Here is a 16,509-nt window from a genome sequence, read left to right as displayed (position 1 = left end):
GATAACGCGAGTCATGAGTCATCTGATCCTAAAATTTTACTTAATGGTTCAATAATACCTGTCAAACCACACTGGATATCACAGCCTCCATTAAAACAAGAATGAAATCCCCTATTAACACCTCTCCATGGGTTGATGACAGGCTACGAGAACTTAAAAGGCTGTGCAGAAAAATTGAACGGAAGTGGAAAAAGACCAAACTGCATGTCCACTACCTAAATATAAAAGAACTCTTAACTTCCTATAATGACAAAATAAAAATTGCAAGAGCCAACTATTTCTTGAAACTAATCACTAGTAATTACCATAATGACAAGAAAAGTTTTTATCCTTAAGTGCTTGCTCATTGTGGGAACTATTGGGTTTCTCTATAAACTTAAGGTCTTGAGCTTATTATGTTAATATTTGGCTCTTAAATTAATTTTTGCCATGGACTTTTGTGTGAAGCAAGCTGTTACCTTGTTTAGATAAGTACACAAATAAAGTTATCATTACTATTATTACTATTATTATGACCAAACTGACATATTGTTAAATATAGGCCTACTCGATTCTAAACAGACACATCACCTGTTTTTTTAAACCCCTCATATTATCATAATTTAGCTGTATTTGTACATATATTATCTGTAAAGTATAACATATAAATTTGTGAAATTTAATACAGTTTAATTCTGTATAAATAATTTTTTTTTAACACTGTCATGTTGTAATTTTAACTGTATTATATTGCTTTTTCTAATACAGTTTTTCTTTGTCGAAACTACAGTAATCTGTAAATTCTACAAAGAAATATGATTATTTTAAAATATTTTTACCTTAAAATTAACAGTTATGTTACGTTCAGTATTTAAAAAAATATTCCTGTAAATTAAACCCTGCTTCATTGTTTTTCCATTTACAATATTTTTATGTGACGATTTCACAGCACTTCACTGTTAATTTCACGGACTTTTATTACAGTGTGTGGTAAGTTTCTTTTCTAAAGTTATTTTTCCAGTTGGACACTAGAGGGCACTAAAGGACAAGTTACAATCTTGACTGCAACTAACTGATGACGTTTAACTACTATGAGACTTTATAATTGTAATTATACAATAATAATAAACTACAACAACGATATGATGATAACTATGTGAACTGATATAACTCACGTCATGTTCTGAGGCTCGTTCAGTTTCCTTTGTTTAATCTTTAATCTAAACATCATAAACGAGTGAATTTAAAAGACTTTGAAGATGAAATATATACATTTATAAATATATACATTTATAAATATAAACACACGTGTACACATCAAGCTCCATCTTGTTTTCAGCAGCAGACATTTGAAGCTTCACCACGAGCAGCGTGTCAGAGACTGCCCCCCCCCCCCCCCCCCCATCGTCAGGAAACCACAGGACAGCTCCCGCCTCCTCTGTGGCCCCAGGGGCTGATGGGAGGTTCCAGGACCTGATCTCACAGCTCGTCCTCGTTAGAGCGCCACTTCTCCTCAGGTTCACCCGATGAAACCCCCCACCCCACCCCCCCCCAGCATGCTTCTCCTCCCAGCCGCTGCTCTGTGCTGCCTGTGTTCAGGTGAGTGTTTCCAGCCAATCAGGGGCTCACAAGCTCCACCTCACCGCCACACTCACCTCCGTCCATCTGTCTGTCCACAGCGCTGGTTGCCATGGCAGCAGAGCCGACTCAGGACCAGTTGTCTTTGACCAGGAGAGTTGATGAACAGGCCTCGTTCAGCTGTGGAGGAACTGGTCAGTGTAACTGGATCAGGTGGTTTCAGAAGAAAGACACAGGAACGTTCATACGGATTCTTCATATTGATACAAGTGATGGTCAAATTCGTAAGGGTTACAATCATCCTCAGAAAGACGACTTCACAGCTGAGGTTAAACAGAACAGCTGTGAGTTGAAGATAGAGAAAGTTAAACTCTCTCATGCAGCCACGTACTACTGCGCCTGTTGGAGGTCTGGAGCCCACAGTGATACATGATGTGTGCAGCCTGAACAAAAACCCTCCTGAGGATCAGTGGGAGAGAGAAGTAAACCACAGCGTCACATGTCTCAGCTCCATCCGACAGCTGCTCTCCAGCTTCTGTTCTAAAGACTCGTGCGTTCAGAGACGTTTCCGCAGGTTTGCTGTCGTTCCACAGACAAACCTTTTCCATCGCCGCCCTTTAAAGGTCCAATCAGAGCCAGTGTCTGGTCTCCAGCTGGTTCTCTGTGTTTGGACGGCCGGAGGAATCGGGCCTGTGACAGAACTCTGACAGTTCAACCCTCACACCAACACAACGCTGATCCAGAAGAAAGAACCGCTCACGTTCGGGCTCAGGTGGAAAAGGACAAAGAAGAAGAAGAAGAACCACTGAGCTGTGGTCGTGTTCCTCCACCAACCAGGCAGCTTCAGTCCCTCCAGCTGGGACATGTGACCCTCACATTAACATGAGGTCATTGGGACCTTTGACCTCTGGAGTCTAATAAATTAATCTTTGAGTCCAAGTGATAACTGGTTAAAATATGAAGAAATTCTCCAAAGACATGCTTGATGGAAACATGTTAAAGAGGACAGAAACAGGTTCTGTGAGGCCACAGTGACCGTGACCTTTGACCTTTGACCTTTGACCTTTGACCAGGTCGTCCCTGAGTCCAAGTGAAGGTTTGTAGCAGATTTGAAGAAACTCCATCAAAGTGTGTGTGAGATATCGTGTTCACACGACTGGGACGGACACTCTGACACAAGAAGAAGAGAAAAGAAACTAAATTCATAAAATCGTGTGAAACATGAAAATCATCAGGAGCAACAACGCTAACGTTTTATATCGTAGTAAAGATGTTTCATAAAGAACTCATCGTCAGTTAGAGCACATGATGATGAACGATGGTTAATCCTGATAAACTGCGTCTGTCATCTTATTGGTCGCTACACTTTATGACGTCATCATGACATCATCATGACATCATCATGACATCGTTAACCCTTCAGCTGCCAATTAATCGAACATGCTGATATTTGCTTATAATCACTGAACACAAAGACCAGCTGAGTTCTGAAAGTATTGGACAAAAGAAGCGTTTGACCTGATGGTGGCGCTACATGAAAAGTCCGAGGCTCCTCAGGGTCGGTGCGGTTCATCCTGAGGGGAACATGAATGTTGTGCTGGCGTGAACATGAGAGAAACGACCTTGAGCTCAGACGGTTTTTGTCTGAGTCTCTTTCACTGTGGAGTTGATCTTCGGCTCAGGAACCAAATTGTTCGTACCTGGTAAGAAACTCTTTTATTTCCCTTCACTGGTTCCATTGTTGAAAATGAGATGAAAAGAGTTTGAATCATGTTTGATTTTTCTCGTTAAGAAAAACTTCCTCTTTCAGACTTTCTGAAATGAACAAACGTGTGACAGTGAAATGTCGCTGCACATCAGACACAATCCTCTTTTTCTGCTTCGGGTTTGTTCAGAGTCTAAAAAGTCTCAAACGTTTTCTGGATTCTCTTCAGCTGCTGCCGAAGGAATCTGAGTTTTCTTTCCTTGCTCCTGAAATAACTTCTCACTTCACGAGCGTCCGTGGAACCTTCAGCCCCGAGCGCTTTGAGACCGACTCGTTACGGCTCATTCTTAAACCACAAACCTTTCAGCAACTTTCTGTTTCAAAAATAAGATCAATTCACTAAGTTCTCGTCTCATCATGAATATTTTTAATTAAATCATAATTTTTACAATAACAAAAATCGACTTTAATTATTATGAAAGTTGCTTTAAAATACCAGACTGATATTTAGGTTTTTAATATAATACCTGCTGATATATATCAATCTATATATTTTACTAACTCACAGAAAATACATTTAATATTTCAAGTTAAAGATGTTGTTCCGATGAATGCAATTGCCCTTTAATGGTGAATGTGTATTTTTGTGTATAAACAATAATGAGAAATACATTTGGAATAAATTAAAGATAAATAGGTTTGTCAATAGACAAATGTTTTTTCATTATATTCCAAATATTTGTTTAATGATAATATTCTTAATATGACTTTAATATTTCTTGTACCACAACTTATATTTGGTTTGATGTAGAATTTGTTTAAAGTTATGAGGGAACATTTCAGTGTAAATACATCATCATGTTATTATAAATATTTAATAATCAACAGACATAAAATACGTATTTGTATACATGTATATATGAATATATATAAACAAATCGTATAAATCTGTCTCAGTATGAAAGATAGTTACACCTTCACACTTTCTAATAATTCTATATAATATATATAATATAATAATATATAAAAGTATATGACCATTAATGTTTTGTGTGTATTAACAACACAATACTGTAATATTTATATCTTTCATTGTATTTTAAATGATAGAACATGTACACACATTTACAATATGATAGAAATAGTGATAAATATATAAATGTATGATCAGATGAAGTTGAGCGGCTGTGGCTCTGATGATATCTGTGATAACGCTGCCGTGCAGCAGCTGAATCTCTCTGTGAAGTATCGATGAGGTGTTTCCAGGATCAGGCTGTGAAGTGCAGAGCTGCTGTTCATGTGCATGTTGTCACACGTCAGATCGGCCGCTGGTGACCCCGGTGGTGAGCGTGTACCCGGCAGCTTCCATCGCCGCCCTGGACGGGAAGAGCTCCCTGCTGTGTGTGGCCTCCAACATGGTTCCTCCTCTGGTCCAGTTCTCCTGGACAAGACAGAGGGAGGGTGGTCCTCTGGAGACGCTGTCCTCTGCTGATGGAGAGCAGCTGGAGCTCAGAGGGACAGGACGCACCGCCGCCATCATGGTGGTCGACCAGAACGCTCCGTACAAATACCGCTGCCACGTCCGGCATGAGGGAGGCACAGTGGAGGCCCCGGCAGAGCAAGGTGAAGGAGGTTTGGTGACTGTGGTGAGCTTCATGTGTCTGTGTCTTTATTCCAGAGCGTGGACTTTCAGTTTGAGAGCAGGACTTATTGATTTCACATTTTGTGAAGCTTTGGTTCAAAACCCTGCACTTGCACTCAAATAGCCTCTGCTTGTGCTCGAACTGAGGCAAGAACCAGGATCTCAGCTTCAGCTTTACTTCTGACAGGAAGCCGGAGTCGTCATGAAGCCGCGGACGTGAACCTGGTTAAACCAACCGCCGTCCGGCTCGCTCACAGATGTTGAAGCTAACGCACTGACGACGAGGACGGGACAATTTCATTTGTCAATATTACACCTGGAATTCTATTGGTCGAGAAATTTTTACAGATTTATTGCAAATAAAAATCTGAGAGCAAAAGTTTCACATTCACAGACGCAACGTGACCACGAGGAGAAGCTGAAGCTGGAGCTGTCACAGCCACAAAATATCTGAGTGCAAGCAAAATAATATCTGAGTGCAAGCAGCAAAATATCTGAGTGCAAGCAACAAAATATCTGAGTGCAAGCAACAAAATATCTGAGTGCAAGCAGGGTCTGTCTGAGAGTTCAAAAACCTTAGTCTGTACTTTTAAAATGAATAAAAAATTGGTTCATTTTTTAAAACCAAGTTCCAAAGTGCTTGAGAAAGTCAAATGATCATGAAAACCATCACACCCAGTGTCCAACAGTCAACTGGACGTCAGAGGACAACACCACGTCCCACATGCAGCTGGACGTAGGGAGGGACGCTCGGACCTGGGGACTCAACCAGTCCTGCTCATCACATGGCACAGGAGAGCTCCTCAGGTCAGGACTCAGCCGTCCACCTCTGAAGGACAAGGGACGTTCATCTGAAGACAACTATGTCCACATGCTGTCCAGGGAGGACAGATGGTCTACACCAGGAGTAAGAGAAGCCGTCTACGTCAAACTAGAGAAGCCGTCTCTGAACAGGAGGTCAAAGGCGAATGGACCCCCCACTGTGCACACAGAGACATTGAGCTGGACACTTGGTGTCAATGACTCAGTTTCCACTGGAGTTTGAATTTGGGGCTTTTGGACACTTGATCAAATCTGTCATGTTCTTTTATCCCAAATATGAGAAGAGTCGGTCTCGGTTTGGTTCAACAAGTATTTATTAAGAAGCAATGAAAAGGTATGAAAAGTTCAGCATAGCAATGGGCACCCAACGCACGGCCCCGCCCCTCTAGCGGCACCGGGCAGTCACCAGTCGCACCGCACGGACGGCGGTTGTAATATTTTATAACAGAAGGTATAATTTGATTGGTCAATAATGAAGGGGAGTCGAGACTTGGTTCTTCCTCGATGGTGCGCAGGCGTAGTTCCAGCCTCTTGGCTCTGGAACCAGGAAGTGATGAGGAGCCGCTCCCAGGGGTTGGGACAGTGTTTTTGTGAAACCAAAGGCCTCCTCTTCGGCCTATATGTGGAGTCAAAAGCCTGAAACCACAGGTTCCTTTGTTCCTGACAAAGCCAGAGCACAGGGAACTCAGTCTCCCAGTATTCCTCAACTTCACACAGAGGTGTGAAAAGCCACAAGGGTCAACTCCTGATTGGTCACTCTGGACCCCATGACCTGTGAGGTCCCAGGTAATATAAGACCAGGTCTCCCCTGATTCTCTCTCTTTCTTCAATCCGTCTGAGGGAGGAAGGCTGTCAGCCTCTTCTCCTGCATCCCCGAGAGGAGGATCCTGATTTCTCCAGCTCACTTCTTCTCTTCGCATCCAAATCTTCGAGAGGAGCACAAAGATGCAGCTTCCAGCTCATCTCACCAAGGAAACTTCCTCGCACTTCAAGCTCTACCAAACTCCTAGCAGCGACTCGATGTCCTGCAGGAGAACTTCAACCAGAAACTGAGCCACAGCTCAACAGAACCACGAAGGCAGAAACCACACGACCAGCTAGAAGACTTCACTGCACTGAGAACTGAACTGCAACTTCCTGTTTCCCTTTCCCTCCGACGGGTAACACAACTGGGCTTAATAATGATACTAGGCGAAGCAAGACTGTTTATTCGATTCTGTGTGGTGTTTATAAGTGTGATTTGTGTTGTGATACTTAAGTTATAAGTTATTCGAAAGTAATGTTAGTTTGCTAGGCTCCTCAGAGTCTTTCTTTGCATTTCATTCTACACTCTTTGTCTAACTTAGCAACAACACAGACACACACATATCTCTTCAACTACTTATCTCCTCCCCCCCCAAGCTACCTGTCCTAAAACCACTTCAAAAGGAGGGGGGGCTGTTTCTTGAGGGTGGCCAGCGACCATCTTAGATTCACACAGGAAGGTGTTACACTTTTGACCAGCCGCCATCTTGGGAGAACTACGATTTACATAGACACACACACTCACATACACATCTTTGTTTAGTTAGCACGTTGTTAGTAATTTGTGTTTTTTATATTTTATTATATTCATAATAAATGTTTTTCTTTCACAAATGTACTTTCATTAATGTTGCATAAGTATATTTTGCCAACCTCTACACTGTCAATAACTCTATAAACCTTTGTTGTTCATTATATAATCTTTAATAGTAAATATTGAGATTTCTAATTGAACTAGATCTAAATGATATAAATTATATTATAATTATATATGTATTATTCTTAATTGTACTGTTTTTCATTAATAATTACAGTATTATTCATTGATAACTTTATCGTTTTAATTAATAATTGTGTTATTTTTTATAAATAATTGTATTATTTTAATAATCAAATTTTATGATTATCAATAATTAGCCAACATCAAGTCTACTTATTATTACACAACATTGGAGTAAAGAATATTGTGTTCCTGAGGCCTGTTTCAGGTAGCTGGTTTAACATACTCTGAGTATAATCCTGCGCTCTGAGTTGGTTGACTCAGAGTTCAGGGTTGAAAAGCAACTCTGGGTTTTCGGTTTCAGAACAGGTGATCAGCGTTGGCTTAATCAACTCTGAGTGTGTTCACGCTGGGTTGGGGGCGTGCCTGTTGACTATAAAGAGCCATCATCAATGGATCTCTGATAACATGATCAAACATGGACCAAAAACGTAGATCCAGTTACTTTTCACCCACGGAATTGGAAATATTAATGCACGCATATGCCGAGCAGGTACCCATTTTCACCAAAAAAAGTAATACCGCCGCGGCAGCGAGAGCGCGAGAGAGAGCTTGGCAGGAAATAGCCGAACAAGTCAATGCGTGAGTAAAATAAAATAGTAAAATAAAATAAGAGGAAAGTTTAATATCTTCCACTTATTCAATATGTAAATTGTGTGTGTGTGTGTGTGTGTGTCAATTTACACAGGAACAACCCGAGTTGCCCCAAGAGGACTTGGCAGCAAATGAAAATGAAGTACAAAAATATAGTTCAAACAGGTAAACTAATGTTTAATTGAAATCAAATCAATTGTGCTGTTTTGCCTGCTCTACCTAATTTAACAGCTATATTCAACATGTGATGGGTCTATATTTAAGCAGTAAATGTAAGTAGTACATTTCTCAGCCACCCCAACACTGCCAATATTTAATAGGATTTAGATATATTAGAAGGCTACTCCTAGGCAAAATGCATTGTATGTATGTATGTATGTATGTATGTATGTATGTATGTATGTATGTATGTATGTATGTATGTATGTATGTATGTATGTATGTATGTATGTATGTATGTATGTATGTATGTATGTATGTATGTATGTATGTATGTATGTATGTGTATATACATATATAAAGGCCTATTGAGGTTAACACCTTTTAAAATTAACATCTAAAAGTTGATGATAGCGTTGTACAGTTTAAAACTGACATCTTCTTTCTCTCAAACAGGATGAAATCGAATTCAATGAGAGGCCATCCACTTCTAGCTCTACTTCACAGCTTACCTCTGTAAGATTCTTCCTGGAATTATAATGAAACGCTGTACTTGGCACTGTGAAATCCAATGTCATCTTTTGCATTCCTATAGCTTCCAGTCAAAGAGCTCTATAAAATCTATCTGGGAAAACAAATAAACAAAGCAGACTTGGAAATGGACCACATTAGGCAAAAGATGCAAAAGGATGCTTTGGAGATCCACATTTTGGAACATAAGTTAAAGGTGGGTGAGGTACAAACTGGGATACTGTTTCCTGCTCCAAAAACATACCCAATATGAATGACCTTTTTTTTTTGTGCTTTCAGGAAATAAAGAAATCCTCATAAAAAGTAGATTGTCTTTATTAGAACACGGGCTGTGGTGGGACAAGTTAATTTGTTGAACAGTGTCACCCCCTACCAGAGGCTGGGTCTGTCACACGAGTTTACTATCATACAGGAAGGCGAAAGAATGCCAAAGAAAACATTTCGGAAATAATAAAATACATTTAACTACATAGAAAACTCAAACAAAATGATTTTGGCAGAGTCTTTCTCTAACCACCCTTCCGTCCTGTGGATCCATGGCATGGTTTGGGTTTATGTGCTGCTCATCTGCAAATGCAGGTGGGCAATTTTCCCCTCTCAAAATCGCGATGTTGTGTAGAACCACACATGCAATTATTATGTCACATGCCCTTTCTGGTGTGACTCGCAGCATTTGGAGGCACTGGAATCTTGCCTTCAGGATCCCGAACGTGTTTTCGACCCTGGCTCTCGTCCTCATATGCGCCAGGTTGTAGCGCTGCTGTGGTCCTGGCACGGGATCGGCATACGGGGTCAGAAGGCAAGGCTGGCAGGGGTACCCTCTGTCACCTAAAACATGACCGTCGAACTCTCCTACGATACAGGTGAAATATTAATCATCTGAACAAATATGGATTCTAAATCCTTAAAATATAGGCTTAACTCACCACGGGCAAAGCGAGTGCTCTCGAAATATGCGTGCGTCATGCACAGACCCCGGCCACTTTGCCTCCACTTGGGTGATGATATTTCTGGCATCACATACAACCTTCAAATTGCAGAGGAGTATAATTAGATACAGAGGCTGTTTTGTTAAGTATCTTTAATTTAAAATGCTGAAGGTCTAGGCCTTCACCTGTACCTGCACATTGATGCTGTGGAAGGACTTCCTATTAACATAGTCTCGTTCATTCACTGAAGGAGCTTTAATAGGAATATGAGTTCCATCGATGCACCCGATGACACCCGGAAAATCTAGAACATTACAAATTAATTAATTTAATTAAATTGTGCACATTATTTATTACATTAAAACGTTCCAAGAAACAAATAGGCTACATTGTTGCTACTGTTACCTGCAATTCTGTAGAACTCTTCCTTGATTGTTCGTATAGGTCGGTGACTTGGAAACATCACAAACGTGTAAAGAAAACGTTTCAGTGCCAAAGTCACATTTCTGACAGACCGGCACACGGTTGCCTTTGAAATGTGCCACACAAATAATTTGTATTGAACTTAAAGCATGCCCCCGGTGCGTTTGACAGTTAACATGGGGGCTGAGAAGGTGGTCTAAATAAATGATAGATTGCGCTGAAAAACGATAGCGCTCGTGAAGAAAATTATCAGGAAAAGAAAGTATATCCAACCTGGGTCTTAATAATCGTTCCGCACGGAGATTCCTTCTGAGGATCGCAGCCTCTACGTCCACGGGCTCTCGTAGAAAAGGACATGCCATTTCTAACACTTCCTTCTGTCGGAGAGCTGCCTTCAGCCTTATAGACAACAAACTCAGAGTAGGTCTAACCACCTCCCGAGCAGGTTAGGTCCACGGCGTATGTTGCCGCAGCAACTAACTCTCGGTTGCGCTGAACCTGCTACCTGAAACGGAAAACCCAGAGTTTCCACTAACTCAGAGCGAACAAACTCGGGGTTGCCTCAAAACCAGCTACCTGAAACAGGCCTCTGCTCTATCGGCTGTATGTTCTGTTTGTGTAAACATTCACATCCTCCAAACAAAACAACGCCTTTCTCTCTTCCTCCAGAACCTGGGGCAGCTAATGAATTCTTTCTAAGGCTCATAAGCACAGTGCATTCATGTATGTGTGATGTTTGAATAAGCTAAGGGAGTTATGCTTTAATATAAATAGTTAGGTATGAGAACAAGTTAAAGTACAGTTTACGACCAGCGATGTGACGCACACACATTCTAACAACTTCAAGATTAACACCAAGCAGGAACAGTTATTATAATTCATAGTGTGAAGGTCATATATCTGGCCCAACTGCTCCTGCCCCCACCCTCCTGCTTTTGTGCAGAGTTCAGTTCCACAAACATCTTCACAGACACACACACAGACAAACTAAGATTTTAAAATCCCAACACATCACAGCAGCAGGATGGAGGCGGGTTGTGTTTTTCTGTTGTTTGGTTTCCACTGAAGAATCGATCACTTACTTCACTTGTGTTTTGTGAACTTATGCAAAACAGTAAATAAACAAAACTCCGTGATTAGAACTCTATTTTTGTTTTTATTATTTTATTTATTATTATTCAAATATATTTATAGTTTGTCTTCTTATTTTCTGCCATGTCTAAGCTCAGTCACTAATTGTTTCTACTGTGCACTTGATTTTTCTATTTTCAATTATTATTGGCCAATTTCTTGATTCTTAATAAAGTGGATTAAAACAAAGTTAAAAGTTGGAGACATTTGTTTTTGACTGAGACGATGATTTCATGTGATTCCATTTTATTTATTCATTTTCTCTTTGGACAAGTATATAAATAGGTAGATTTCATAATAAGAGGCAACATATAATTGGTATATATTATACACATAGAAGGAAAAGTATTCTGCTCATCATGGTGAGAAACTGTGTAAAAATATTTTAGATGATTTTGGACGAAGTTATTTGTCCAGTTGGACACTAGAGGGCAGAAGTATCATTATTATTAACTGCAGTGAGTGAATGTCGTACCAGACACTAGAGGGCAGCAAAGGACAAGTTATAATCCTGACTGCAACTAACTGATGACGTTTAACTACTATGAGACTTTATAATCGTAATTATACAATAATAATAAACTACAACAACGATATGATGATAACTATGTGAACTGATATAACTCACGTCATGTTCTGAGGCTCGTTCAGTTTCCTTTGTTTAATCTTTAATCTAAACATCGTAAACGAGTGAATTTAAAAGACTTTGAAGATGAAATATATACATTTATAAATATAAACATTTATAAATATAAACACACGTATACACATGAAGCTCCATCTTGTTTTCAGCAGCAGACATTTGAAGCTTCACCACGAGCAGCGTGTCAGAGACTGAAGTTTCATAACGTTCCCTCATGATCGTTTCACTGCTGAACTCAGTTTATTATTTTTGTTTCCTCTTTACAAACTCCCCCCCCCCCTCAGGAAACCACAGGGCAGCTTCCGCCTCCTCTGTGGCCCCAGGGGCTGATGGGAGGTTCCAGGACCTGATCTCACAGCTCGTCCTCGTTAGAGCGCCACTTCTCCTCAGGTTCACCCGAGGACCCCCCCCCCCCCCCCCCACAGCATGCTTCTCCTCCCAGCCGCTGCTCTGTGCTGCCTGTGTTCAGGTGAGTGTTTCCAGCCAATCAGGAGCTCACAAGCTCCACCTCACCGCCACACTCACCTCCGTCCATCTGTCTGTCCACAGCGCTGGTTGCCATGGCAGCAGAGCTGACTCAGGACCAGTTGTCTTTGACCAGGAGAGTTGATGAACAGGCCTCGTTCAGCTGTGGAACTGATCAGTGTAACTGGATCAGGTGGTTTCAGAAGAAAGACACAGGAACGTTCAGACTGATTCTTACTATTGATACAAGTGATGGTCAAATTCGTAAGCGTTACAATCATCCTCAGGAAGACGACTTCACAGCTGAGATTAAACAGAACAGCTGTGAGTTGAAGATAGAGAAAGTTAAACGCTCTCATGCAGCCACGTACTATTGCGCCTGTTGGGGGTCTGGAACCCACAGTGATACATGATGTGTGCAGCCTGAACAAAAACCCTCCTGAGGATCAGTGGGAGAGAGAAGTAAACCACAGCGTCACATGTCTCAGCTCCATCCGACAGCTGCTCTCCAGCTTCTGTTCTAAAGACTCGTGCGTTCAGAGACGTTTCCGCAGGTTTGCTGTCGTTCCACAGACAAACCTTTTCCATCGCCGCCCTTTAAAGGTCCAATCAGAGCCAGTGTCTGGTCTCCAGCTGGTTCTCTGTGTTTGGACGGCCGGAGGAATCGGGCCTGTGACAGAACTCTGACAGTTCAACCCTCACACCAACACTCTGCTGATCTAGAAGAAAGAACCGCTCACGTTCGGGCTCAGGTGGAAAAGGACAAAGAAGAAGAAGAAGAACCACTGAGCTGTGGTCGTGTTCCTCCACCAACCAGGCAGCTTCAGTCCCTCCAGCTGGGACATGTGACCCTCACATTAACATGAGGTCACTGGGACCTTTGACCTCTGGAGTCTAATAAATTAATCTTTGAGTCCAAGTGATAACTGGTTAAAATATGAAGAAATTCTCCAAAGACATGCTTGATGGAAACGTGTTAACGAGGACAGAAACATGTTCTGTGAGGCCACAGTGACCGTGACCTTGACCTTTGACCTTTGACCAGGTCGTCCCTGAGTCCAAGTGGAGGTTTGAAGCAGATTTGAAGAAACTCCATCAAAGTGTGTGTGAGATATCGTGTTCACACGACTGGGACGGACACTCTGACACAAGAAGAAGAGAAAAGAAACTAAATTCATAAAATCGTGTGAAACATGAAAATCATCAGGAGCAACAACGCTAACGTTTTATATCGTAGTAAAGATGTTTCATAAAGAACTCATCATCAGTTAGAGCACATGATGATGAACGATGGTTAATCCTGATAAATGCGTCTGTCATCTTATTGGTCGCTACACTTTATGACATCATCATGACATCATCATGACATCGTTAACCCTTCAGCTGCCAATTAACTGAACATGCTGATATTTGCTTATAATCACTAAACACAAAGACCAGCTGAGTTCTGAAAGTATTGGACAAAAGAAGCGTTTGACCTGATGGTGGCGCTACATGAAAAGTCCGAGGCTCATCAGGGTCGGTGCGGTTCATCCTGAGGGGAACATGAATGTTGTGCTGGCGTGAACATGAGAGAAACGACCTTGAGCTCAGATGGTTTTTGTCTGAGTCTCTTTCACTGTGTACTTCCTCATCTTCGGCTCAGGAACCAAACTGTTCGTAGATGGTAAGAAACTCTTTTATTTCCCTTCACTGGTTCCATTGTTTTAAATGTGATGAAAAGAGTTTGAACCATGTTTTATTTTTCTCGTTAAGACAAACTTCCTCTTTCAGACTTTCTGAAATGAACAAACGTGTGACAGTGAAATGTCTCTGCACATCAGACACAATCCTCTTTTTCTGCTTCGGGTTTGTTCAGAGTCTAAAAAGTCTCAAACGTTTTCTGGATTCTCTTCAGCTGCGGCCGAAAGAATCTGAGTTTTCTTTCCTTGCTCCTGAAATAACTTCTTACTTCATGAGCGTCCGTGGAACCTTCAGCCCCGAGCGCTTTGAGACCGACTCGTTACGGCTCATTCTTAAACCACAAACCTTTCAACAACTGTTTCAGAAATAAGATCAATTCACTAAGTTCTCGTCTCATCATGAATATTTTTAATTAAATCATAATTTTTACAATAACAAAAATCGACTTTAATTATTATGAAAGTTGCTTTAAAATACCAGACTGATATTTAGGTTTTTAATATAATACCTGCTGATATATATCAATCTATATATTTTACTAACTCACAGAAAATACATTTAATATTTCAAGTTAAAGATGTTGTTCCGATGAATGCAATTGCCCTTTAATGGTGAATGTGTATTTTTGTGTATAAACAATAATGAGAAATACATTTGGAATAAATTAAAGATAAATAGGTTTGTCAATAGACAAATGTTTTTTCATTATATTCCAAATATTTGTTTAATGATAATATTCTTAATATGACTTTAATATTTCTTGTACCACAACTTATATTTGGTTTGATGTAGAATTTGTTTAAAGTTATGAGGGAACATTTCAGTGTAAATACATCATCATGTTATTATAAATATTTAATAATCAACGGACATAAAATACGTATTTGTATACATGTATATATGAATATATATAAACAAATCGTATAAATCTGTCTCAGTATGAAAGATAGTTACACCTTCACACTTTCTAATAATTCTATATAATATATATAATATAATAATATATAAAAGTATATGACCATTAATGTTTTGTGTGTATTAACAACACAATCCTGTAATATTTATATCTGTCATTGTATTTTAAATGATAGAAAATTTACACACATTTACAATATGATAGAAATAGTGATAAATCTATAAATGTATGATCAGATGAAGTTGAGCGGCTGTGTCTCTGATGATATCTGTGATAACGCTGCCGTGCAGCAGCTGAATCTCTCTGTGAAGTATCGATGAGGTGTTTCCAGGATCAGGCTGTGAAGTGCAGAGCTGCTGTTCATGTGCATGTTGTCACACGTCAGATCGGCCGCTGGTGACCCCGGTGGTGAGCGTGTACCCGGCAGCTTCCATCGCCGCCCTGGACGGGAAGAGCTCCCTGCTGTGTGTGGCCTCCAACATGGTTCCTCCTCTGGTCCAGTTCTCCTGGACAAGACAGAGGGAGGGTGGTCCTCTGGAGACGCTGTCCTCTGCTGATGGAGAGCAGCTGGAGCTCAGAGGGACAGGACGCACCGCCGCCATCATGGTGGTCGACCGGCACGCTTCCTACACATACAACTACATCTGCAGCGTCCGGCATGAGGGAGGCACAGTGGAGGCCCCGGCAGAGCAAGGTGAAGGAGGTTTGGTGACGGTGGTGAGCTTCATGTGTCTGTGTCTTTATTCCAGAGCGTGGACTTTCAGTTTGAGAGCAGGACTTATTGATTTCACATTTTGTGAAGCTTTGGTTCAAAACCCTGCACTTGCACTCAAATAGCCTCTGCTTGTGCTCGAACTGAGGCAAGAACCAGGATCTCAGCTTCAGCTTTACTTCTGACAGGAAGCCGGAGTCGTCATGAAGCCGCGGACGTGAACCTGGTTAAACCAACCGCCGTCCGGCTCGCTCACAGATGTTGAAGCTAACACACTGACAACGAGGACGGGACAATTTAATATGTCAATATTACACCTGGAATTCTATTGGTCGGGACATTTTGACAGATTTGTTGCAAATAACAATCTGAGAGCAAAAGTTTCACGTTCACAGAAGCAACGTGACCACGAGGAGAAGCTGAAGCTGGAGCTGTCACAGCCACAAAATATCTGAGTGCAAGCAGCAAAATATCTGAGTGCAAGCAACAAAATATCTGAGTGCAAGCAGGGTCTGTCTGAGAGTGAATGTGGGGTTTTGAGTGAAGAATTATAAAATGTGAATATGAAAAATAAGATGAGAGAAGTTCTGACTTCAAACTGAAAGACCAAGCTCTGAAAACTCATGTGAAGACTGAACCTGACTTCTGGATTCTTTCAGTGGTTTGTGCTAATCCAGCACCGACGACTCAAGCACCGACGACTCAAATACCGACGACTCAAGCACCGACGACTCAAATACTGACGACTCAAATACCGACGACTCAAGCACCGACGACTCAAATACCGACGACT

General features: G+C 41.1%; 2 protein-coding genes across 2 annotated transcripts in view; both read left to right on the top strand.

Moving 5' to 3' along the window:
• The first annotated feature begins 1,535 nt into the window (after positions 1–1,535).
• On the top strand, positions 1,536–5,949 carry LOC133018147 (immunoglobulin lambda-1 light chain-like). The gene is made up of 6 exons (XM_061084462.1): positions 1,536–1,578; positions 1,659–1,965; positions 2,308–2,317; positions 3,224–3,260; positions 4,583–4,885; positions 5,594–5,949. The coding sequence occupies exons 1-6, from the start codon at positions 1,536–1,538 to the stop codon at positions 5,947–5,949; spliced, it is 1,056 nt and encodes a 351-aa protein (XP_060940445.1).
• A 6,417-nt stretch (positions 5,950–12,366) lies between these two features.
• The window catches only part of LOC133018643 (immunoglobulin lambda-1 light chain-like), a 4,967-nt gene continuing 824 nt past the window's right edge, over positions 12,367–16,509 (top strand). Inside the window, exons 1-5 of the mRNA XM_061085056.1 lie at positions 12,367–12,409; positions 12,490–12,807; positions 14,015–14,071; positions 15,390–15,698; positions 16,376–16,437. Coding sequence (XP_060941039.1) covers positions 12,367–12,409; positions 12,490–12,807; positions 14,015–14,071; positions 15,390–15,698; positions 16,376–16,437 — 789 coding nt within the window. The remainder of the gene's footprint in view (positions 12,410–12,489; positions 12,808–14,014; positions 14,072–15,389; positions 15,699–16,375; positions 16,438–16,509) is intronic.

Source organism: Limanda limanda, chromosome 13 (assembly GCF_963576545.1).
Source record: "Limanda limanda chromosome 13, fLimLim1.1, whole genome shotgun sequence".
In the NCBI taxonomy this organism is placed as follows: Eukaryota; Metazoa; Chordata; class Actinopteri; order Pleuronectiformes; family Pleuronectidae; genus Limanda; species Limanda limanda.
The sequence above is the reverse complement of the archived record's forward strand: the minus strand, read 5'-3'. Positions and strand labels throughout refer to the sequence as shown.